The following is a 26,578-nucleotide window of genomic DNA, read 5'->3' as shown; positions in this document are numbered from 1 at the left end:
GGAGTTAAGGCTACAGTGTATAAATTTTGGGGGGGACATATTTCATTTCATAACCACTGGGGAATGGGTAAACTGGTATTTCCATACTAGTACTATGGAATACTACTCAGCAATAAAAAGAAAAGAAATATTGCCCTGGCCAGCGTGCTTGCTCAGTGGTTAGAACATTGCAGGTTCAATGTCCAGTCAAGGGCACGTACCTGGGTTGCAGGTTCAGTCCCCGACCTCAGTCGGGGTGCATGTGAGAGGCAACCAATTGAGGTGTCTCTCTCACATTGATCTTTCTCTCCATACTCCCTTCCCCCACCTCCCTGCCAGTCTCTCTAAAAATTAATGGAAAAAGTATCCTCACGTGAGGATTAACAAAAAAGAAAAAAATATTAACACAGGCAACATCATGGATAAATCTCAAAAATACTGTGTGCTACATAAAGGAAGCCAAACACATTTATTCCATTAATGTGAAGTTGTCGAAAGGGTACACAAACTGTAGTACAGAAAGCAAATTAATGGTTGCCAGGGGCAGTGGGTTCAATAGCAAAAGGGCATAAGGACATTTTTTAGGGAGATGAACTGTTCTATATCTTTATTATAATGGTAGTGGTTACCTCACTGTATTATTACCAAAATTGATCAAACTGTACACTTAGAGTGGTTGGATTTTATTGAATATAAATAATACCTCAACTTAAAGGGAAAAAAAGAATAAATGCGGTGGAACCAGTGTTGACCTGGACTCAGTCCCAGCTTTGCTGTTTTAGTAGCTGAGTAACCTGGTCCCAGTCACCTTCCTGGGCCTCAGTATGTCCATCTGGAAATGTATATTATGGCAGTTGCTTTGCAATTAGAATAGATTTGGTTAACATTTAGAATGCAGTGCCTGGAGCATGATAAATCATCAATAGGTTATTACATTTTACTTCATGGTATTTCTTCTCTTTTTGTAAAGTATGTCAGTAACACTAGTATTATTTACTGTTTAGTGTTACTTTCTAGGCTTGCAAATGAAATGGAAAGATTTTTCTGAGAAAAATATGAAAAGTCAAAGAGAGAATGGTAGGAAGAAGGGGCTTTAAAACATCCAAACAGTTTATGTAAATGTAGCAGGTGAAAATGTACCCCATCCCTTCAAGCATCATTTTTACCTGCTAAGTTCATGTTGTTTATAGAGAAGTTGATCTTTCAAATTACAGTGTGCCAGATTGAGAATCACTGACCTAAAACTATGTTACCTACCACAATAAAGACAAAGATAGAAGAGGAGCATTTATGAGATAAACTCCCATCGTTCCTGCTCTTTGGGAATTTACAATCTAATTAGGGAAAAGGGGACATTCTTTTAGTAACTTTAAGATCTTTAACTCATCTTTTGGTGGAATTTTTTGCATGACTAATAAATACTTAGATGGAAGCTGGACAGGGGCCATTAGATGTTTGAATAGAATTTAATTTTGCTTACTGAAGTGGAATTCAAAAAATAAGTTTGCAAGGTGTTTTTAAGAAACTGATTTTATTGCAAGGAAAGAAATAAACAATTTCTTTCTACAGTTGACTTTTACTAGTCCTGACAGATATTTCCAAGCCAGTTAATAAAATGTTATATTAAGTTCTTGTATCTTGTTCATCTGGTTTTCATCAATACAGCTTCCCAGGGACTCTGCTTAAGTTCCTGGAAATAGTGCCTGCTCTCCTGATCCACAACAGAATGGAGATCTCAGTCTCCCCACGACCCCTTGTCTTTGAGCCTTTATAGTGGAACCTGTATATAATGTTACTTTGCTTAGAGAAACTTTAGCAAATTTGGGTGAATCCATGTAGTTGAAGAATTACTTTAGATTTTTAAATCAGATCATAACATGCCCTTGGGGAATCCTGTGTATGAGTGCAGCTATTTTAAACCAATTACGGGCCAAGTCAAAAGGAGTAACAGATGATCCCTTTACAGCGTTTTCTCGTATGGCTAACAAGGCACTGTTCCATTAACGTGAGAGTGCCATTCACAATGTACTAGGCATTGATCATGTAAACTTATTTTAGAATAACTCTGGCCTATCCCACTGCTAACTGCCTGGACCTCTGTATATATACAGGGTATGGCAAAAGTAGGTTTACAGTTGTTCATATGGAAAAATAATTATACAAGAATAAACTCTGTATTTCATGTGCTCACAACTGTAAACTTTCACTCCACTCAGTATATGTGTATATATGTATTTTTATACTTTTCCAACAAGTTTTTATTATTAGTTAAGCTATACTTCAGGACCCCAGGGTGGGATGTATCCAGGTCCCCCTTCACCTCCCTGGGAGAAGGTTGGAGGTCAGAGGACAGGTGGGTGTAGCCAGCTCAGATCTTCCCAGGGAACATGCTTTCTGCCTGGTGCAGAGGGACTTGTACACACACTGGTACCATTTGCACACGGAGACATCACCCCCTTCAGTGGTCATTGCCTTCTCACAGCAGTGCAAGTCCAGGTAGTTCTGCCAGCAGTTCCTGCTCTGGTTCTAGTTGGGGAAGCGGTTGTCAAGGGGCAGCCTGGTAGTTCTTGGTTCTGGTCTTGATGTCTTCTGCCCTGTTGCTGACTCCTAAAGGTGCCCCTGAAGCAGCTCGTAGCTTAATGTGACCTTCAGCAAAGACACCTCCATCTGGCTGTTTATATTTATTTTGATGGATTAGAAATGATTCTTTACTTTTCTTTTTCAATTTTGGATTATTCAGGTTTATGATTCAAAGACTACAAAAATGGTAGCATGTCCCAGTGAACCATTCTAAAATATTTGTAATGTTTTTATTTTTTTATTGGAGTATAATCTACATACCAAACCATGCACAGATCATAGCTTGATGTGTTACCACAAATTAAACACAGCCCTATAACCAGAACTTAGATCAAGACCAAAACATTACCAATACCACAGAACCCCTCTTAGACTCCCTTCCAGTGAATACTTCCCTGGCCAAGGGGAACCACTACTTTTGACTCCTAAAAATTAAATGTAATTTTATGAGGTGCAAAATTATTTAATACATATGAAATGATAAAAGAATTTTATCTGTAATGACTATGATGATTGATAACCAAGAATTAAAGGTCTTAGAGGAAGTAGATATGACTTTTAAAGTATATCAGATCTTATTATATCTGATATAAATCAACACTAGCATAGAATATGTCATGTAGATGAAACTAGTCACATTACCCCCTCTTTCGCCTATGTGGGGTTGTTTTGTGCTGGCTCATTTAAATTTATATGTTCAATATTCTTCTTGTTTAAAATTCCTACTTGCTCTCATGGGAAAGCACTGCCGTTGTGCTCCCAAGTTTCTCTACTTGGTGTTCATGTCATTACCTCTCCCTTAGGGAAACGTTTGAATCTAATTAGTCTATTTGCAAATGGCCCTCATATGAGCACATTTTTAATCACCAACAGGGTTGGCCTACATTCTAAAGGCCATCAAGGCATGCGTTCCTCCCTCCCTCGGTTGCATACTCAGCTAACAAGCCGTATTTGTTGAATATCAGCTTGGTACAGAGCGTTCTACCGGGTTCATTAGAAGATATTAAAAGGAGTAGACGACATCAACCTTGCTCTCTAGGAATTTAACAGTACAGTGTGGTGTTTAAACCTGTGGAATCAGGAGCCAGACTGCTTAGATTTATATTCCAAGTTCACCACTTCCTAGCTGTGTGATTTTAGGTGAGATACTTAATACTGTGTCCCATTTTCCTCATTTGAGAGAAGCGTCTAAGAATACTTATGTCATAAAATCATGGGGAATATTGTTAAAATGTGTCAAGCATTTTGAACTGTTCCTGGCACACAGTAAGTACCTCATTAAATTTTAGCTGCTATAATAATCATCATCATAGAGATCATAGATAAAACACTGAAATTAGAACCAAGGTAGCACATAATTAAATTCCATTATGAATGAAGAAAGCAAGTTGAAGCATCTGAGATTACTGAATTGGCTGCCTATTCCATATGCCATCTTGCCTCCATGATACAAGGCAAGGACTCACTCCATGAGTCCCTAGGCTGACATGAATCCATTTATTGTCCTTGATTAGAATAGAAAAAGCAAAGAATATATAAAAATCATGTTTAAGGAAGTTTTGATTAAAACTCCCCAGTATATCTTTTCCAAATCTTCCCCACTCCCCAATTCAGGGTGCTCTTCCTTTCCCCACACCGGTCTGGATCTGTTCACTGGATCTGTTTCTATTACTGAATATTTAGCAGATAAAGACTTGACTGATCAGCATTCTCATTTGTCCTTTAGGTCTGATGAGTCATTTGTACCTTAGTATTGTAATCATATTCTTTTTCATTGAGCATCTGGTTAGAAATTAGATATAATGAAAGAATGGAAATTTGCTGTTTGGAAGAGAAATGAGTAATTTTGACATACAGAATGCTTTATTTTTTTCTCTAAGTAGAGGTTTTGCAGTGGGGGTGTTGGGTAGCATGACATCATTGGGAATGGGGGAAGGGACAAAAAAATAAGTGGTAGGATGTCAAAATCTATTTAATCTCTTTTGAATGTTATCTGTTATTGTTAATTCATTCATATTATTATAAATGAAGTAGGCTTTTCAGGAGGCCAAGCTAAGAAACTAACTACCATTTATTATACATTCTATGGGAAGATGAATTCCAGCTTCCAAAAAATGAAAAGTGTAAAAGTTAAAAAAAAAAATTAGGGGGGGGGGGGAAATGTATTTCCTTTGTAAGTGATGTAAACAGTAACTGTTTTGTAAGTGCAAGAAAGATTTTTTAAAAAATTGAACATTATAGTGAGAGAAGGAGTTAGGGAGGAAGTAGAGCTTGAACTGGGGAAGCATGAGTATGTCTGAAGAAAAGTGAAAACTTACAGAAGATGAGACGGGCCAATTGGTATTTTAAATTTCTAGCTGCAAAGTCTGAATTCTTTCCCTAGGAGGGAAATAGTTTTCTTTATTACTGTCTTATACTGCAAATACAACCCCAGATTATCCTTGTTTCTTGGTTTTAAGCTATTATGACACTCCATGATTTAAAAAATTGATTAAAGCCTGACTGATTTGGCTAAGTGGATAGAGCGTTGGCCTACGGACTGAAAGGTCCCAGGTTTGATTCCGGTCAAGAGCATGTACCTTGGTTGCAGGCACATCCCCAGTGGGAGGTGTGCAGGAGGCAGCTGATCGATGTTTCTCTCTCATCGATGTTTCTAACTCTATCTCTCTCCCTTCCTCTCTGTAAAAAAATCAATAAAATAAAAAAAATTGATTATAAAGATTTCATTTATTTTTTATAGAACCTGGGGTTGTCAATTTGAGAAACTTTCCACTTGAAAATAATTTTAGATAACAGTATCTCCTATCAATTTATGTATGATACCACAGTCTCGCTCTATTAAACACCGTAACAGTGCATTCTGTGGGTCTTGAGGTTTAAGGAAGATAATCTTCGAAGTACTCTATTCTTCAGCATGACCTGGGGTATACCCAGTACACTAATCTCTTTCTACTCTTTCAGCTCACTTTCTAGATGACAAATACAATGTTTTCCCCTCATCTATGATACTGTATGGAAAGTATGGGGAGACCAAGAGAAACTTGGTCACTGAAAATTTTATAGAAACATCTGTAAAGTAAGAGTTAATTTTGTGTAAAATCTCTATATAGTTTTCAGGGGACTCTCTGAAGTGTGTGTGTGTGTGTGTGTGTGTGTGTGTGTGTGTAGAAATTCAGAATTCAGAATGACCACCAGTGAAAATTTTTTAGGTGATGTCTGATGGTAATAATATATAGAATAAATGAATATGTATAAATTAGGAAAAAATTTTAAAGAACTCTATCTATATCTGATATAGATAATGGGCCACAATGTAAATCTTTATGAATCGTGTGAAACTTAAGCACCTAGTGTGTCTTTTCACATGGCTGCCACGTCCAGTTGACCCCCCCCCCCTTTTTTTTTTTCTGGTGAACACTTTTATTTTTATTGTATTTTTTTCCTTTTTAGGGGTTGCTATTCTTTTTTTCTTGTTTTTTTAATCTTTATTGTTGAAAGTATTACATAGGTCTTCCCCCGCCCCGCCCCCCCCCCCCCATTAACCTCTTCTAGCCCTCTTCAGTCCTCCCTCCTCCCCCCAGGCCTTCACCACCCCTTTGTCTGTGTCCATGGTCTATGCATATATGCATACAAGTTCATTGGTTGATCTCTTCCCACCCACCCTCCCCTGCCTTCCCTTTTCTCTTTAGGTTGTGATTTAACTTGTGCTTCATAAAGGATTTTTAAGTATAATATGTCTGCAGTCCATTTAAACAGTATCTCCAGATCAGTGCTGAGAATACTTAGGAAAGGTTTGTGTGAATGTGTTTTTTTTTTATTTCTAAGTTCATCATTTTGATACAAATACCCATGGTTTTCTTCTGTGTTTACATGCAGCCAGGAGCTATGGGCGGAGACGAGGTAAAAAAATTTTTTTAATGAGATCTTTTGCTTGCCAAATTGTGAGTAAATATGATTGTGTGTATGTTTATATCTCTGTGTGTGTATAAAACAGTTAATGTATGGTATGATGTCCTATCTTAATTATTTTAGTGACATAATTCTCTTATATGTTCATTATATATTTTTTGTTGTTAGTTGGTAATTTGTTCTTTAATCCTAATAAAGACATAGCAAAGACTATTTCTACAGGGAAGCTTTTGTTTATGATTTATCGTGAATGATCTTGAGGGGATACGAAAAAAAATTTTTTTTTGGTCCTGTATCCACTGTGTTCTTCTCCTACCACTTAGACGCAGAAGTTGGGTATTAGAAGGCAATTCTTGATCTTAGTAGGTTGACTGGTGAATTTTTGTGTGTGTTATATCCAGAGGCAGATTTACCTTGAAGCTAAATGAAGCTTCAGTTTCAAGGAACCTCACTTTCATGAGCCCCCTCCACGATCTTTAGTTTTGTGTTCTTTTTGTTAAAGAGGGATCCCCAACTTGTATAGTTGCTAGGCCCCATAGAACTTGCATTTTCTCCTAGTCACACCCAAACAAAATAATATTGCTCTCATTTGTATAATGCTTTAGCCTTTCTAAAGTATTCCCACATCTGTAGTTTGTCCAAATAATTTTAGGAAGTAGGTAAGCTTAATGTAGTAGAAAGAGTATGAGATTTAGGATCAAGGACCTAGATTGCAATCATTGCTTTATCACTTTAGTCTGGTATCCTTACCTGTACATTATAAGGTAATAGAACCAGTCTTGTTCAACCTCAAGAGTATTAATGAAATTATAGTATAAAAAATGGGAAAGGAAAACCTATCAATGTCAACTAAAAGCATTCCAGAAATATAAATTGCTTTGGGACTCAACTCATTTGTAGAAACTGGGAGAAATGAAGTAATTTACTTGCTATGTGATCTCAAGATCAGAGGCAAATCTGCTACCTTTGTCTTTTGGCTGCTTATTGGGTGTTGTTTACCCTTCATTGGCTGTCTCTGACTTTGTAGTTGAATCCTGAAGGGAAGATAACATTAAATTCATAATATTTTATTTATTTCATGGTAAATATTTGTTGAATTGATGAATATTGGCAGAGCCTAATATGTATTTGAGTTGCCATTGAAACCTTCTTTCATGGTGGAATCTGTTTTCACCTCATGGTAAAGAAAAACATTTGTGTTGTTGATTATTTTTAACCCTGGAAATAAATACTATTTAACATTTTTAACCTAAATTAATTATTATTTTGTTTTTATTTTAGAAAGAGAGGGGGAGGGAGAGAGAGAAGCATCAATTTGTTGTTCCACTTATTTACACATTCATTGGCTGATTCTTGTATGTGCCCTGACCAGGGATCAAACCTACAACCTTGGCGTGTCGGGACCATGCTCCAACCCATTGAACTATCTGGCCAGGGCCTGGACTAAATTATTTTTAGATTTAAAGTATAGAAAATAACATCACTAGAAATTATTTTGTACCATTTCTTTCTTTGGCTGCTAGAAAAATGATCACTCTCAGGAAGGAATAGGGAATGGACCATTTTACATGTAAGATAAACACCATCTGGAGGGTCGATGGTGGGAACTACACAGTGATCTGTCGCCAGATCTTGTTAATATTTTCCCACTGGTTTCTCAGGCTTTGCCCCTCTCCTTCCATTTGTATTATTTCACCTTTCTGAAATGCCACTGTGTCCATGCACACCCCCTTTCCATTCAGGATCCCCATCGTCTGGCTTCTCCCCGTTTCACCAGCGTTTTCCTCTGCTTCTGCTGCCTTACATTCTTCCTTTCTTTTCTGGGTGCCCTGATCTTCAACTGGAGATAAGTTCTTCGAGGACAGTTGTCTCTTCTCCCTGACACTGTGGTAATTCATATAGTTAGCACTTAACAATGCTTAGTGATGAGGATTGCTTTAAAGTAAACCCACATCTATGCAGAACAGAGTTTGGCATTACATTTTAAAAATTATTTTTTACAAGTTATAGTATATTAAATATAAGATCACCTGTAGTTTCTAAACTCATGAAAAAGAATTACTCTACCTATTTCCATGTTACCTTCTCGGTATCTATTTGTAAGTTTTGACTCAATCGTTTTCAGAAGCTATGATCATCTTTGCATCAAATGCTAAGCTAAACACTGCCTAGATCAGCAGACCACCGGTGGTCTGTGAGGCCCAAAAGGTTGGCAACCGCTGGCCTAGATGACTTGATCCCTACTTTCTATAAGTCTGCAGTTTTATAGTTGTAAATGAAAAGAGAGAGAGAGAGAGAATATGAGTGTGTACATGGGGGGAATAGTAAAGGATGAAAGTTGACTTTCTGTAATGAGGAAAGAAAGTCTTTGTTCCATACTTCTATTCCCAAAGCTATAAAAGAAGAAATGTCATCTTCTTTAAATGCAGTGACATAGCTAGGTGAGATGGGGCAGGTATACCTCATATCCACTTTCATTCTCAGAAATATACTCATCTGGGTCAATGCTGCATAATATAAATTTGATGAACTGGCAGATTTTCTCATGTTCATATATTTGTGTGACTAGAGATTATATTAATACTTGATTTGTTTCCTCCAAACAAAATTTAGACTTACCCCAAAAAGCATAAGAAGTAAGCTTGCTGATGTATGTTGTTTTATTCTACCTATGGTTAAGATTTGCTATAACTCACCATGGCCAGTGTGGCTAAGTTGGTTAGACTGTCGTCCCATACACCAAAAGGTCACAGGTTTGATTCCTGGTCAGAGCACATATCCAGGTTGTGGGTTCAATCTCCTGAATATGAGAGGCAACCAGTCGATGTTTCTCTCTCCCTGTTCCTCTCCCTTTCTCTCTCTCTCTCAAATCAATAAAAATTAATTTTTCAAAAAGATTAGCTATAACTCATAATCTATGTTACATATACAGAGTGTGGCAAAAGTAGGTTTATAGTTTGTATGGAAAATAATACAATAATTAATAAATAATAATACAAGGATAAATTCTGTGTTTCAAGTACTCACAACTATAAACCTACCTTTGCCCACCCTATATATGTCGGTAAATATTTTAGGAATAGGAAGCAGAGGGAATTACCTCACAGTTTTGAGATCTGTCAGCAAGAATTAGGCCAGTAGAATCTTTCACCTCTCCTGAACCTGGAAAAGCTGCCTTCGATAGGTAGAATTTCAGGAACACTTTCGATAATGGAAGAGGAGGGGAAGGCAAGGCACTTTAGGTATGTGATTCAACTTGAAAGAAAGCTTTGAGGTGAGATTGGCATGACCAGTTGCTTTGAAGATATGTCCCTGAGTGTGTGCAGTGGGGGCCAGCTGGACGGGCGAGGTTGGCAATGAGATGGTCTGTGCTGCCTTGATGAATGGTGGTAAAACAGAGGGGAAGACTCCCAAACACAGATATGTCAGGCTTTAGAAGGAGGGTTTCACGAAACAAATAATGAAAACCAGAGAGAACCTGGGCATCAACAGAAGGCTTAGGTGGGGAAACAAGTGTTGGAGGGTAGACTCTTTGACGAGCCACGTGCTTCCAGTAGTGTAGTTGAAGCGGCAGTGGTTAGGGAAGAAGAAGAATTAGATATGGAAGAATAGGATTTGAAAATGAATATTGATTGTATATAAAGTATTTAAACATCCAATTACATTTTCTGTTGATACTCATTTTTATTGTAGAAATGTGTTTTAGTAGATACATGTTGATTTCCCTTGTGGAATCGAAAGGACCCCAAAGCATTGTAGCATTTTCTTTCAGGAGTATTCTGTTGTTGTTGTTTTTTCTTAGGAGTATTCTGGTTTTCACAAGCTCTAATATGTGTTTTCCTATATAACTGCGCCCCCTGTTAGAAACTAGTCTAACAGGTGGTATACAGGATCTTTGCCTTACATTTAGCAGCACCCCTGACCAAAATATATGTTGTGTTTTTCATTGTACATGAATTTTTATGGACTCTGGGAGACTTCTGTCCATATGTAGACATGTTAGGTGTGTGGCAGTGCTCTGCTTAACAGCATTTCTTAATTAAAAAGCAGCAAGGAAAATAAAAAAGATCTTTTTAAACAATGTAAATGAGCAAATACAAGTAATGTTTGGAGTTACTTTACTATCGGAGTTGCTGTTGTAATATGTACTTCTGTGTATATTTAACCCATAAAAACTTCATTGACATTAATGGATGGCTTAGTTGATAACAGTGGTTCTAAAAAGTCAATAAGACAAACTTGTGTACCAAGTTGGCGTTGGGTCTTTCTGCCAAAGCCTGCCCAAGGGAGGAGAGATCAGCTATAACAATGGAACCATAATGCAAGCATGCCACCCTGCTTATTCAAATCCGATTATGTGAGCTTTCTTGTCTAAAGGAATAGTTGGTTCTAGAGTGAAACATGAGGTACATGAGCTAAAGAAATTTCTGAGTGCTCATGATTAAAATCTCTGAAATGTTACTGTTTATTGTAATAGGAAACTTTGAGCACGGGACATGTTATGAGGAGTAGCACTAGTTTTTCACCTTTGCAAGAAGGTGCCTAAAGAAATAAAAAAGGGGGGGCTCTTGGTGGGCCACCCTAATTTCATTCATTACGTGTTTGTGTGCTTACTCTGGGTCAGATGCTGGGCTAGAAGTTACATGTGTTCTGTCTCTCTGCTAAGTGTTCATTCTAGTAGGAGAGAGACACACAATAAATAAATGAAACAAACATTTTTATACTCAAAAGTTATGATAAGTACTAGGCAGGAAAAATGGGAGGTTCCCTCCAACATAGGATGGTGTTCCCTGAAGAGATGTTATTTAAACTGAAACCAAAAAGATGGAAAGATAGCTATCTTTAAACTTTTTTATTATGGGAATTTTCAAACGTACACAAAAATAGAATAACTTAATGAACTGTATACCCATTACTTAGCTTCAGTGATTATCAACATTTTTGCCAATTTTGTTTCATATATTCCCCCCTTCAAGTATTTTAAAGAAAATTCCAGACATTATAAGACAGCTATTTTAAGAGGCTTGAGGCAAAGTATTGGTGTGTGTGGTGGGGGCTGGGGGAGGGGGGGGAGTAGTAAAAAACCAAATGTCACAACATTGATAAATCTTGAAAACATTATGCTAAATGAAAGGAGGCAATTATAAAAGATCACAGATCCCTCTTTTATGAAATGTCCAGAATAGGCAAATCTATTGAGATAGAAAGTAGACTAATGGTTGCCTAGGGCTGAGAGATTTGAGGAAAATGGGGAGTAACTGCTATTGGATTACGTGGGTGAATTGTATGATATGTGAATTATATCTCAATAAAGCTGTGTGGGGTGTTTTTTTTTTGCAAAGGAGGGGTGGGACTTGACGAAAGAAAAGGCTTTGTGTGTTTGAGGAAGTTAATAGAGCCCAAAATGGCTGAGCTTGGAAGGGAGAGAGGGGAGAGTGTCTTAAGAAGAGGCTGAAGGAAGGAAGGAAATCTGATCATGCGAGGCTTTAGCTCCTGGTGAGGGTTTTGAACTTGGTCCAAGTACAAGAGGAAATCTACGACTGTTTGAAAGCCGGGGTCAAGTGATTGGATTTATGTTTTTCAAAGAGTACTCTGGCTACTGTTTGGAGTGTTGTGAGAGAAGTGGGCTATCTACTAGTTCAGAATGATAGGCAAGAGATGATAATGTTTTAGGGTAGGGTAATGACAATGGAATTGGAAAGAGGTGAACAAATGGAAGATAGATTATGGGAGTTGGAATCTACCCTCTTCGATGGCATTAGATTGAAGAATTGAATGTGGAAAGTAAATCAGAAGGAAGACTGAAAATGATGTTCAGGTTCTGGATTGTGAAGCTACATATTGAAATAGGAGTGGGAGAGAATAGGTTTAAAGTAGATGCCAAGAGTTCATTTATAAACAGATAAAGCTTGTGGTAACCAGGAGATACCCACATAGCAATACCAGGAAAGATGCATTTCTATCTATTTGTATAGTAGGGTTTTATGGAAGACTTTTGTGTAATAAAAGGAATTCTGCTGCCCTCAGAGATTTGAAAAATCTCATCTAGTTTAAATATATCAATATGTAAATGAGACTCAGGGAAGTGATATATTTTGGCCAACGTCACAGATTAATGCATAGCTTAGAACCTGACTCTCTTCACTTACGGGCAGTTTTTTTAAGGGAGTCATACCATTTAATCCACTTAAAAAAAATTCCCAAAGTGACTATTTCCTGAGCTATTTGCAAAACTAAGATGAAAAGAGTCCGGCTTGGAATGCATGCGCTGGGCCAGAAGCGGCCTGGTGCTATTGATTGACAGCAGAGCTCTGGTGGGGGCTCCCAGGTAGGTCGGAGCAGCTTTGGCAGCCCAGCTGGAAGGGAAGCCTCCTGGGGTAGAGTTATCTTGGACGAGCCTTCTGTGCTTCAATAGTGCTTTGCAGGTTTCTTACTTGGCATTTTTCTTACAAGGGTCCTTCAGGTTTAAGTCATCTCTGCATTCAGAGAGTATTTTTCTAATTACTGGGCCAAAAATTACATTCTTGTTATTTTTTTATGTTATTTTTTAATATGTTTTTATTGATTTCAGAGAGGAAGGGAGAGGGAGAGAGGGGTAGAAACATCAATGATGAAAGAGAATCATTGACTGGCTGCCTCCTGCATGCCCCACACTGGGGATCAATCCCACAACCAAGGCACGTGCCCTGACCAGAAATCGAACCGTGACCTCCTGGTTCATAGGTCGACACGCTGGCTGGGCACATTCTGATTATTAATTGAAAATAGATATCAGAAAACCAGACCATTTGGTAGAAAAGAAAGCCAAATGGCGAAGTCATAGCAGATGAGAAGCTTTTCTCTGGCTTTTGTTGAAATATTGAATATGAATATTTTATATGGAAGTATCATGAGGTTAAAGCAGATTTATATACTAGATGTATCAGAATATAATTTTTTGTTAGGTAAAATGGCTTACTTTAAGTATTTGGTCTTGGAGAATGTTTTCATTAAAGAAAAGAAATACATCAGAAAGATGCTAGTTAGTGAAGCAGGGCCTTCCGTGGGATGCAGTTTGGGTGCAGCCTCTTCAAGGGTCAGTTTCTAGTAACACATGTCCAGGAACTAAACCTTGCCAGTCTTCCCAGGGCTGGTTTGTCGTGAGGGGGATGGATTTATGCCAACCAAATGAATGTACAAATACCAGCCTCACAAGGGACCACTGGACAAGTCAGAACACCACTGCTTTAATGTATTATGGAGATGGATGCACTAGAAATACAGCGTCAGTGGCTGGTTACTTGTGTACTAGTTCAAGAGTCACCTCTTGCCCTAACCAGTTTGGCTCAGTGGATAGAGCGTCGGCCTGCGGACTCAAGGGTCCCAGGTTCGATTCCGGTCAAGGGCATGTACCTTGGTAGCGGGCACATCCCCAGTAGGGGGTGTGCAGGAGGCAGCTGATCTATGTTTCTCTCTCATCGATGTTTCTAACTCTCTATCCCTCTCCCTTCCTCTCTGTAAAAAAATCAATAAAATATATCTTTTTTTAAAAAAAGAGTCACCTCTTCACAATAGCGACACGCTAAATTCACTTATAGTCTTTCAGGAGCTTGTCATTGGAGTATAGGAAAATAAATGGTTGTCAGGCTACGGAAATAACAGATGAGCCATTCTGTCCCACAGAAGAGTAATCCCTCCAATATGATAAAATCCTTTTATCTCCTGTTGGTCTGCGCTGGGTGAACGCTACAAGTTCTTCCTCTTCACTTCTTTTAAATGCCTCCTGCAGACTAACTTTTTGTTCCATCAGCACTCCGGGCAGTCACGTTACAGTGAGATGGACTAGATTATGGATTTTGCAGTCCATTCCTGAGGATATACTTCCTTTAACTTGATTGAGCTTGGATGTTTCCCAAGGCTCAATCTATACACTTCACTCAGCACCTCTTTCGGTGGCTGCCTGCTCTAGATGGGCAATCTCCATGGTTCTTAAATTTGAGCACAGGGTTCACTGGGGAAATCTGTTAAAAGTGCAGATTTTCATGTTTGACCTCCACAGATTCTGATTACGGAGACCTGGGGATGGGTTTCTTAGTTCTTACCCACAGTTAGGGAAACATCATGTATGTGTGAATTCTTAGTAGTTTCATTTCTAAGGGCCACTTTATTACTAAAGTCTATGGTACTCTAAGTACTAACTAAAACAGAGATTTGGTTTTAAAGCCTTGGAAAGTTTAAGTATCCATAACCAATTTTTAAAACAGTCCAGATTTTCACAATTAACTCTTGCTTTTATTTTCTTTGTCAAAATACTCTGGGGAAACTGTGGTTATGTTGGCCATGCAAAAGCAAGTTCTCCTTGTTCTAGAATGTCTTGAACATCCACTTCTCCTTCTTCACTGCTCTGGTTTAAGACTTCCTCATTCTCTCACTGGACAGTCACAGATTTCTTCAGACTCTCACCCCACCCCCCTCTCCCTGGGTGTAAATTGCTGGTGGAGCTGATGGTAGCTATTGTAGGATCTGGGGGTAGAGGAAATACCATGGTCACAAGCACCTTAGAGAATTCATTGTGACAGGATGGGAGATGGATTAGATGGGAGTATCAGACTTTTCAGGGAGTGAGCGTAGTTTTAAAAAGAAAAAAAACCACCTAGTATGAGAAAGAAATATTAAATTTGGAAAATGGGGGAAATTTTCTTTTGTTTCTTTTGTAATACAGAATATAATGCAGCCGTGGGCAAACTACGGCCCACGGACCGGATCCGGCCCGTTTGAAATGAATAAAACTAAAAAAAAAAAAAAAAGACCGTACCCTTTTATGTAATGATGTTTACTTTGAATTTATATTAGTTCACACAAACACTCCATCCATGCTTTTGTTCCGGCCCTCCTGTCCAGTTTAAGAACCCATTGTGGCCCTCGAGTCAAAAAGTTTGCCTACCCCTGATATAATGTTTGAATGAATAGAAGCAATAGGAAAGGTCTCGATTTTCTGGAGCATGGTCCCATCTCTTGCCATCGTTACAGCGTGTGTTGTGTTCCAGCCTTTACTTACATCCCATGCCTTTGCACATGCTGTTTCCTTTCCTGGATACTGCCTCACTTCTAACAGTTACTGAGTACCTTTTAGGTGCTCTTATTAGAACATGAAGATACAGTGATGGACAAGATTAAATGGGTCCCTTTTCTAATAGAGTTTACAATTGAATGGGGTTTTGGGAAATGAGATACCAAATAAAAACCCATACAAAAGTGCTCTGAGTGGGTAGAAAAGGGGACCTTAACCGAATCTAGAAGGTCAGGGTCGTTCCACCTGAAAAAATGACTTTTCAGCTGAGACCTGAAGAATTGTAGGCATTACCTAGAAAATTAGGGAGCTGGGAAGAGGGTGTTTGTTGGTTAGGGGAACACTCTGTCCTTAGAGCCTGAGGCAAGGAGGAATAATCAAGAAATTCAAAGGAGGTGTGTGAGATCGGAGGTTAGTGAACCAGAAGGAGAGGCAGCAATTATGATGTAGGAGAGGCAGGCAGAGGCCTTATGGTTACAGAGATGTGTCTGCACTTTATCGAGAGCAATGGGACGTTATTGAGGGGTTTTACAGGTAGGGGTGAGGAGTGAGGTTACATGTTCAGGTTAATTTTTGAAAGTGATGACTTTGTGGAGAAAGCACTGTAGGGTTCAGGATAGAAATCAGTAGACTAAGCAAGCTAGTGTGTAGAGCAAGCTTGTCAAACTCAAAGGCTAACACGGGCCAAATAAACAAGGTCTAAATTTATGTGGGCTGCAAAAAAAAGCTTCAATTTTCATAGAAATGTATGTTTACTTTGATAGAGACATGCTGAATACAAAGGGCTGAAATAAATGAATAATCGTTAACATAAAATAATAGAACATTTTAATAAAGTTAATATTTTTTCTTGAACACTTACCAGATACTGAATAACTGCACAAATTAATAAGTGTAACGTAAATATTTTTCTTCTTCTCCAAAAGCTGAAATATTTCCTGTTGTGCACACCAAACAAGTCAGTACAAGACTAATGACATGGCAACCGGCTGCTAAAATATTCGCTGCTAGTATTAGTGGAGAGAAATGGTGCGCCTGTGTGTAAGGCGAGTAAGGAAAATGAATGCAACATGATTACAGTAATTAGTCATTAGCGAATGTTGTAGTTCATTATTAATAACTAGAGGCCTGTTGCACGAAAAGATTTGTGCAATACACCTTCCCTCCCCCTGGCTGCTGGCACCGGTTTTCTTCCGACACACAGGACCCAGGCCTTCGCTCCGGCCGGAGCCGCCTTCCAGCCCATGCTGCTCCAGCCCGAGCTACCTTCCAGCCCGCCAGCCCCGGGTCACCTGTGGGAGGGCCGGTTGAGGGCAGGGCGGGTGCCCGATCGCCGCGGTCCCGCCCACCAGCTACAGGTCAGGTTGCACACGGGACGCCCGCCGCCCCAGGTTGCAGATAGCAGGCCCAGATGGCGGTGGGGCAGGTGGGATGGCACTGTTCCTCCATGCCTGCAGTATGCAAATTAGCTGCCATCTTTGTTGGAGGTTAATTTGCATATCGTGCTGATTAGCCAATGGGAGGCGTAGCGAAGGTACGGTCAGTTACCATGTTTCTCTATTATTAGATTAGATTATGTGTAACAGGATATTGTAAAAATTAAGTTACGAAATTTTTATTGAAATGTTTCTCACATACTGTTCTATTGGCTGGGCTGCAAAAAAATATTCCTTGTGGGCCACGAGTTTGACATGCTTGATGTAGATTCATTAGAGTGTTACTTCAGGGGAGAGATGATGGTGATCTGGACTAAGCTGTTAGGATCGAACATGGAATTGACTGGATTGAAGAATTTTATAGCTTGAGTTGGCAGGACGTATGGAGAGATGGATTAGAACTGGAGTGTGAAAGAAACAGAGATGTCAGGGATGACACGTTGATTTTGTGGATTGAATTGGATATGGATGATAGGCATTTTTATTGAGAGGAGCAGGTTTGGAGGAAAGATCCAAACTGCGTTAAAAGTTCTTTCTCTGTGGATTCTTGTTCTTTACCTTAGGCACTCCCACAAGATGCTGCTCAAATCTGCCCTCCTGTGAAATCACTCTGAAGGTCTTTTTGCCCCCATCTCCCATCCGGCAGTAAATTGTGCTTTTGTGTCATTTAGTAAAAAGTCTTCCCTTAGTACTTATTCCTCTGTTTTATAATTGTGCACTTGACTATCTCTGACCAGACTTGATTTCTTTGTCAGGGACTTCCAAATAACGATCTTATTTATTTGGTGTTTGTGGATGTGGATAAATATTTTTTCACAGTTATGTATGTTAAAGATTTCTTTATCTTTTTTTTTTTTTTAATATATCTTTACTGATTTCAGAGAGGAAGGGAGAGAGATAGAAACATCAATGATGAGAGAGAATCATTGATTGGTTGCCTCCTGCACATCCCCCACTGGGGATCAAACCCACAACCTAGGCATGTGCCCTTGACCAGAATCAAACCTGGGACCCTTCAGTCCACAGGCTGACGCTCTATCCACTGAGCTAAACCAGCTTGGGCAATTTCTTTATCTTTTTAAAAAATACATATTTTTATTGATTTAGAGAGGAATGGAGAAAGAGAGAGAGAAACATCAATGATGAGAGAGACTCATTGATCGGTTGCCCCCTGCATACCCCACACTGGGGATCGAGCCTGCAAACCAGGCATGTGCCCTGACCAAGAATTGAACTGTGACCTCCTGGTTCATAGGTCGATGCTCAACCGCTGAGCAACACCAGCTGGGCAAGATTCCTTTATTTTAATCCAGGTAATACTGGAATAATTTGTTCTACCGTGGAACTTTTTGCAGCCTTTTGTATTCCAATGTGGATCGTTAATCTATGGGAAAGGCATAAGCTGGGCAATGTTTTCCAATATAATTTAGTTCTCCCTTCCCTCCTCCCACACAAGCTTTTGTTTTCTGAGCATCTCATGTTACTCGTGTTGAGGGTCAGAGATGGGGATAGGAACAATCTGTGGGAAATGTGATTGGGCGTGTTCCTATCACAGAGTAGGCACATAATTCACTGAGTGTGGATTACGTGAAAAGCAAAGCTGACGGCCGAGGGAGAACAGCTCTTCGTGTCTTTGGGAAACTCATTTTGCCTATAGTTGCTGCAGATCTATTTTTCCCTCCAATAATCAAAACAAATAACAAGGATGAGAATTTACTGTCCATTGTTTGTTCCTGTCAGGCTGGAAAAGCTAGGTGACATGAGGTGACCAATTTTGTTCTGTTTCTTTGTAGCTAAGCTGGGAAGAGCTGAACAAAAATTTCTTTGGTCCTTTTATTTATTAACTCCCAACATCAAAATAGTGCCTTTCTTATACCACCTGGGTTCATAAAATAAACAGAGTTATATTAGTAACTATTTTTTTTTTGTAAAAGAAATAAATGTTCAGTTCTTTTCTAAGGCTATTTATATTCTGTTTCAGAGAGTTGACTGTAGTGACGCAGAACCTAGGTTTCAGGGAAATAAAGACAGGCTAAAGACAGGATAGACTAAATGGGGAAGACTTTTTTTTTCTTAAGAGTTGTATGAATTTATTTTAGAGGGAAATTTTTCTTTTAAAGAGTGCTCAAGACAGTTTGTTTTTAGAGGGGAACCTAGTGGAAAGTTTTACCAGGAACTCACTGACTCAAACAGGAAATGTATTTGTTTTTAAACTTAGATTTTATTTTGTTGCCAGATGGCATTACTGTGTTACATTTATTAACAGACTCTAACTGCCGGTATCTTTCTTATACCATGTGGCGTGGATAGGTACCTTTACTCTGTACACTTTCTTTGGCTGTAGAGTTAACAATTAGAAAAATTTTTTGCGTGATATCAAATATGGCCTACGTTAGGAGGGTTAAAAATGTCATAACCATGTCTGCGTCTGTCCTCCCACATCTTAACTGACATGTTTCGTTTACCTGTCCCACCTTTTATTATTGCAGATATTTATTTTCAAATTGGAGTAGCTTGAAATGGCAGAAAAACTTAATCATGTTTAGTCCAGCTCTCAAAGAAGTTATCAGCCTCTGTCATCAGTTTAATATTCCCTCAGCCATCAAGTGTCCATCTTTAGAACTGAACCTTTGAGCTCACCATAAAGAGCAAATAAAGATCTGTGAATAAAGATTACTTTTTCATTTATTTTAAGAAATGCTTAGGGAAAGGATACACAACTTGCTGAATACTCTTAGCAGCAGTGATAGGGACTCTGTGAGTAAGATGTGGTGAATTTTTAGCAGCAAAAACAGCTGCAGCATTTAATGCTTCTTCCTTAGTATCAGTCTAGTCGTGTCTGTGGGTTACATACCTTTACACAAAAATGATGGTACAAATTCGTCTAGACCTGGTAACCTGCCGTCACTCGTTCTATTGAAAACGTCATAGCTCAGGAGTTATCTTTTTATATGCTTTACTCTGCATTTTGGCTCCTAATAAAACGTTTGTTGTCCAGGAAAAGAATTTTAACTGTGCAAACTCCCACATTTGTTTCAGGTCGGTCTTCTCTCTTCCCCTTTGAAGATGCCTTCCTGGATGACAGTCATGGCGATCAGTCCTTGTCCTCTGGCTTAAGTTCCCCCACTCGCTGTCAAAATGGGGAGCGAGTAGAGCGCTACTCTAGAAAGGTGTTTGTTGGAGGCCTTCCTCCTGACATCGACGAAGGTACTGTGCATTCATTGTTGACTTTATAAAGGCCAGGTTGGTTCTTTGTGTGATCCGACCCTGCCTCTCCTCTCCAGGGCAGTTTTAGGACGTTCATATCTTAGTGAGCAGGGGGTGAGAATATTCAATGGATGGAGCGGCAGTAGATGATGTATTTCAGGTCTACTGTTTATATGCGTTTTATACATAGCAGTCTCCCAACAGCGTCCCATTTCCTAGTTACTATATCAGAGCTAACTTTTCTGAAACTCTTACTACGAGCTCATAATTGTGCGAGGTGCTTCACATTGCAGTATCTCATTTAATCCCCATAGCCATCCCAGAAGGCATAGCCTACCAACTCCATTTTATAGGTGAGGAAGCTGCGGATCAGAGAGAAACAATTTGTCTGGGGTCATGTAGCTGTGGTGCAGTTGGAACTCAACATCACAGGTTTTGCTTATGTCCATTATATCACACCATCTCATATTTTAATATAGATGGCCTGCCTATTAATTAAGAGCTTCCCTCTTATCTGTAAGAATGAAGATTAAGGAGAAATTTTCTTAATGATATTTTTGAGATCCTACCAATCCAAAAGTAAGTTTTTCTCTTATGCCTAAAGCCAGTTAGCACACAGTAGGTTGTCAATAAATATTTGTTGAGTGGATAAATGAAACAAAATTATAACAGTTAAGGGGAAAAAACAACAACTCTAGTTCTAGGCCTTGGACCTGCTATAAAATGTTTACAAAACCTGTTTTGCCAGCATTAGTCTAGCTCTGACATTTCTCTGATTTATCATCCTTTTTGTGTGTGTGTGTTGAGAGAAGAATAGTCTCTAAAAATAGTTTTATTTTAGACTTGCTGCTTTAAAGTTGTACACAAATGGAGACTCACTTTCCTCCGAACTGTTCTTGTACTAATGTTAATTTTATTTATCAAATGGATTTTTCTTTAAGACAAAGTTTTGATCATGACTAAGAGAGTGGCAACTTAAACCTAGATAGGAGCTAAGTTATAATCTCCTGCTTTGAGTCAAAAGTCAGAAGGAGCCCTAACCAGTTGGCTCAGTGGATAGAGCGTCAACCTGCAGACTCAAGGGTCCCAGGTTCAATTCCGGTCAAGGGCATGTACCTTGGTTGCAGGCACATTCCCAGTAGGGAGTGTGCAGGAGGCAGCTGATGGATGTTTCTCTCTCATCAATGTTTCTAACTCTCTATCCCTCTCCCTTCCTCTCTGTAAAAAATAAATAAAATATATTTTTTTAAAAAGTCAGAAGGAAAAGATAGTTATTGAACTCTAACTTTTGAAACATTTTCTTTATAGGATGTGTAGTAGGTGTGTATGAAAGAAACGTTGGCTTTTAAGTTTTCTTAACCCACCAAATAGAATTATCTACTTATTTCCCCTACTCCTCACCAAAAGAATTAACTATTTATAAAATAATCGTACAGATTAATACTCTTTAGATTAATAATAATAATCCAGGGTTAATAATCTGAGAGATTATTTTACACAAGTAAAAATATTTTAAATATTCTGTGTACTTTTGCCTTTTTTCTTTTTTTTCTTTATTGATTAAGGTATTACATATGTGTCCTTATCCCCCCTCCCCCCCCCACTCATGCTCTTACCCCCCTGATGTCTGTGTCCATTGGTTAGGCTTATATGCATGCATAAAGTCCTTTGGTTGATCTCTCCCTCTTACCCCCACCCTCCCCTACCTTCCCTCTGAGGTTTGATGGTCTGATGTTTCTCTGTCTCTGGATCTGTTTTCGTTCATCAGTTTATGTTGTTCATTATATTCCACAAATGAGTGAGATCATGTGATATTTATCTTTCTCTGACTGTGCCTTTTTTCTAAAAGCAGAAAACATTCCTATTTTTAGAATCTCCATTTTATTTGACAGGGAGGTCACCTTAGCTAACGTCAGATTTTTTCCCTCCCAGATCTTTATATCAGTGAATTGGCAGTGAAGGGAAATGAATTATAGTTAGAATCACATTCTGCGTGGGTGAGAGTGAATGACCAAAAGTATCCCCCTGAATGATCGGCATTTTGCTTCGTAGGTTTGCCTTCTGTACAAATGCTTTACAAGACTGCCCTCCAAACATTTCTTATGAAAAGGCATGTTTTATGCTATGCGGTTTGCAGTGTTCGTTTCTCTTTTGCTAAGATTCCTCCTCTGTTTGCAGATGAGATCACTGCCAGCTTCCGCAGGTTTGGACCTCTCGTGGTGGACTGGCCTCACAAAGCTGAAAGCAAGTCGTACTTTCCTCCGAAAGGTAATGCCCTTGACAGGACTCCTCTGCCGGCACTTAAAGTGTCTCTGCTGCCTGCCTGTTGGAGAGCTAGCTCGATAGTTCAGTAAAAAGCAGCCTTTTAACTCTTGAAAGAGCTGTTGACATTTCCCCCCACAATTGAGAAAACATTTAACATTGGTCATCTGCTCGTGTCTCTCTGTTTATCACTTGAAGACTGTTCCCAGGAGCACACTGATTGTTTCGGGGCATCTATCCTACTGACAGTGAGGCCTTGCCAGTCTGTTGTGAATGAATCTCGTGCTAACTATTTGAGAAAAAGGATCTAGGGTTTTGAGAAATGGCAGTGATGGGAAAGGAAAATATTACTTAAAGTCAAATTTTATTTGTATCCCCTAGCCCTGTGGTTTTCTAGATCTTATAAAGCCCAAACTTGGAAAACGTAGTGACTAAAGAATGACATTATATGAAATTACTTTTACTCGTGTTTGTCTCTTAAGCAACTTAATCTGTTGATGGGTAGAGAGCAAGCTAGCAAAGGACTCTTCATATAACTTTGCTTCTCTTATTTTCAGTAGGCTTTTCTTTTATTATTTACAAGGCCATGAAAATATATTAGTTTGTTCATAGTTTCCCATTTTTGTGGAATCTAAGGATCTTTTCTGGTGATATTAACTCTGGGTACGCATCTAGATGTATACAGAAGAGTGTTTGGGTTAAAGAGAAGTGTTCTTCTCATGTTATGTTCTGTAGATATGTTTTAAGGCTGCCTTTCATCTCTAAGGAATTGTTTTTTGGGATGAGTTGTTGTGTAAAACATTAGCCACCACTAGAAGATGGGGTCAAAATACTTGTCCTTCTTGTGCCTTTTCCAGGAATCAAAGATAGCTTAACCGAGTAAAGGCAAGTGGCTTCCTTTCATGTTTGGTTTCTTTGTCGCCTGTATTTCTCCCCACTCTCTTTATAGCCTATGAAAGTGTTATTCACTAAAGAGGGCTGTTAGTTTGCTTTTAACATATGTCCGTATGTTAGAAGAATTTTTAAAGTAAAAAATTTAAGTTTTATATTAATCAGAAAAGATAAAAATCATCATGCTGATTATTTCAGCAAAGGAATGTGTTCATGCGGTGCATGTATGACACTGTCTAAACACACGCCTTTAAGACATATTTTTAAAAGTGCTCACCTGAAATCTATATAATTTTATTAACCAATACCACCCCAATAAATTCATTAAAAAACAAACAAACAAACAAACAAAAACACAGTCAAGGCAACACCAACTCCTGACCCAGCAGTGAGCTGTGTGTTGGCCCCAGGGGAACCCTGGACAGCTTAACCACACTTTGACAGCAGGCCTCAATCGGAGAAGAAAGGTTCTGGAAAAGTTGTCTCTGAAATAAATTTATTTTAGTGTAAAGAAAAAAAGTGTGCTAATAATTCATTGAATCAGAATAGTGTTATTTCAGTGAATGAATAAGTTTACTACACTGTACCATATACAATATACTCTTTTAAGTCCCATGTATAAAAAGATATTCCTCAGAGTACTAGTTGCCTATGTGAATCATGACAGTGTTGTTTCAGTGAAAGAATGTATTCATATTGTGGTTATTGTAACATACTGTGTAAAATGACAAGTATAAAAGATACGTCTAAGGGTGCCAGTTGAAAAAAAAAAATCATGCTGAGGTTATAAAAATAATTCTGGGATAAAAGGTGTCAGATGATCATTATAAAAATGAAGGTAAATACATATGATCATATCCAAAGAAAATTATCCCATATCTACCTCTATCAGAAATAATCACTGTATACATTTTATTAAATAGCCTTCTGATATCTCTGTGAATATATACATTTACATGAAATTTAAAATTTTACATAAACAGGATCACATTATGCATGTTGTTTAATAACCTACATTCCCCCCCACCCTGCCCCCAGCAATGTCAGCACCTTTCTATAAGAAACCTACATTATTGTTAATGACCTTATTTTATATAATCAGTCCTACTGATGATGGACATTTAGGTTACTTCCAGTTGTTTTCACTCATGGATGATGCTTCAGTAAATATCCTTATGTCTTCACCTTTTTGTCCTTTCATATAAATATTACCTCTTAGGGTGAACTTTCAGAAGTGAGGTATATGTTTATACATATTGCCAAGCTGCCCTTAAGAAAGGTTATGCACATTTATATCCAAAACTCAGGTTTAATGAGGGTTTGGTGATATGGCCTTTTCCATCTTTGCCAATCCAATGATTAAAATAACATATTTTTTGGCATTTTTTCTTTTTGGGGCATTTGAATTTATTTTACTTTTTTACATTGCCATCTGATTTCTATCTGGAAGTTATAATGGAATAAGGCAGAAGAAAGGATCCAGATTTATTTTTCCAATTATCATGCCACTTGTTCCAACAATTGCTTGTTGACTGTTCCATTTTTCCTCATTGATATGAATCATTAGAAGGTCACCTCTGTATTTCTCAATGCTAATGAGTACTTGAAATGTGACTAATTTATTGATTGATTGATTTTTCTTGATTTTAGAGAGAGGGTACGGGAGAGGGATATAGAAATAGAAACATCAGTGATGAGATCCTACTGGAGATCAAGCCCACAGCCTGGGCATGTGCCCTGACTGGGAATTGAACCAGTGACCTCTTGGTTTGTGGGTTTACGCTCAACCACTGAGCAACCCTGGCCAGGTGAAATGTGACTAATTTAAATTGAGATATGCTATAAGTGTGAAATACACTGGTTTCAAAGACTTAGTTTTAAAAAATGTTAAAAGGTTCACTAATTTTGTTCACATGCTAAAATGATAATTTTTGGATATATTGGATTAAATAAAATATATTAAAATTAACCTTACCTGTTTCTTTTTACCTTTTTAAATATAAATATTAGAAAATTTTCAGTTACAGTTGAGTAACGGAAAAATGTATGTGAGTAACACTTCTATTGGACAGCACTCCTCCAGAACAGGGATCAGCAAACCACCTGTTTTTGCAATGGCCCCCAGGCTAAGGATAGTTCTTATATTTTTAAGGGCTATAAAAATGCACACACAAGGAAGAATATGTAACGGAGACTGTATGTGGCCCTCAAATCCCTTTGCATAAAATCTCTCGACTTCCTACTCTAAAATAGCCCAGAGAATTACTCAATTAGCTTCTGAGGCATCCAGTTACAAAGGAGGCAGGTTATTTCAGAGGAAGTCTATATACTTGCAGACCTAACTAATTATTAAATTTTGTTTTCTGTTGAGTCAAATGCTTCCCTGCAGTCTTTATCCATTAGTCAATTGTGTCCTATAAAATAAAACAGAATAAGTCATCATTGTGACATCCATTTCATGGTACTTAAAGGACTATCAGTCTTCTCTTTTCTAAGTTAAATGTTTTCACTTCCCTTAGTAATACCTTACATTTAATGGTTTCTGGATAACCATTCTTCTTGTCTTCCAATATATATACACGTGTGTGTGTGTATTTTTTACAATATCCTACTTAGATTTGTTACTGAAAATTGGAGAGAACATTGGATTGGTCTGAGCAGTGGAGAGTTTATCAGCTTTATAAACTCCATGTTTTTTTTGTACCACCTATATATATAAAAGCCTAAGTTCAACCCTTTGACCATTCAACCAGTAGCTGTGACGCGCACTGACCACCCAGGGGGCAGATGCTCAATGCCCAGGCATGGAAACATGGAACAGACTGATGAATCTCAGAGGGAAGTGGGGAGAGTGGGAAGAGATTAACAAAAAATCTTATATGCATACTAGAGACCTGGTGCACAGATTCATGAACTGTTGGGGTCCCTCGGCCTGGCCTGCAGGGATTGGGCCAAAACTGGCAGTCCGACATCCCCCGAGGGATCCCAATTGCGAGAAGGTGCAGGCCAGGCCAAGGGATCCCTCCGGTGCACGAATCTGTGCACCAGGCCTCTAGTTCCTATATAACAGCATAATATAAAACTGTAGAACACTAGAATTGGTGCCCTTATTTTACAGCTGAGGTTAAGTTTGGAGATGAATCGGTGAGAGCCAGGCTATGAAGAGAATCTGGATCTCCTGATTCTGGTCCTCAGGCTTGTGTCCTCAGAAAGCAGGTTGCATTTTTTGGTGATTGGGGTCAAGGAGGAGAAATAATAATTATGC

General features: G+C 38.6%; 1 protein-coding gene across 14 annotated transcripts in view; it reads left to right on the top strand.

Moving 5' to 3' along the window:
- The window catches only part of CPEB3 (cytoplasmic polyadenylation element binding protein 3), a 181,822-nt gene that overhangs the window by 88,540 nt on the left and 66,704 nt on the right, over positions 1-26,578 (top strand). For 10 of the 14 annotated variants that reach the window (XM_059662840.1, XM_059662839.1, XM_059662838.1 and 7 more), the window contains 3 exons: positions 6,436-6,459; positions 19,993-20,160; positions 22,339-22,428. The exons of 2 other annotated variants lie outside the window; for them this stretch is intronic. In XM_059662840.1, the coding sequence (XP_059518823.1) occupies positions 6,436-6,459; positions 19,993-20,160; positions 22,339-22,428 (282 nt within the window). The remainder of the gene's footprint in view (positions 1-6,435; positions 6,460-19,992; positions 20,161-22,338; positions 22,429-26,578) is intronic. 2 more of the 14 variants (XM_059662837.1, XM_059662834.1) reach the window with 1 other exon arrangement.

This window comes from Myotis daubentonii, chromosome 13 (genome assembly GCF_963259705.1).
Source record: "Myotis daubentonii chromosome 13, mMyoDau2.1, whole genome shotgun sequence".
NCBI classification, from domain to species: Eukaryota; Metazoa; Chordata; class Mammalia; order Chiroptera; family Vespertilionidae; genus Myotis; species Myotis daubentonii.
Note: the sequence above shows the minus strand (reverse complement) of the source record. Positions and strands in the feature narration are given on the sequence as shown.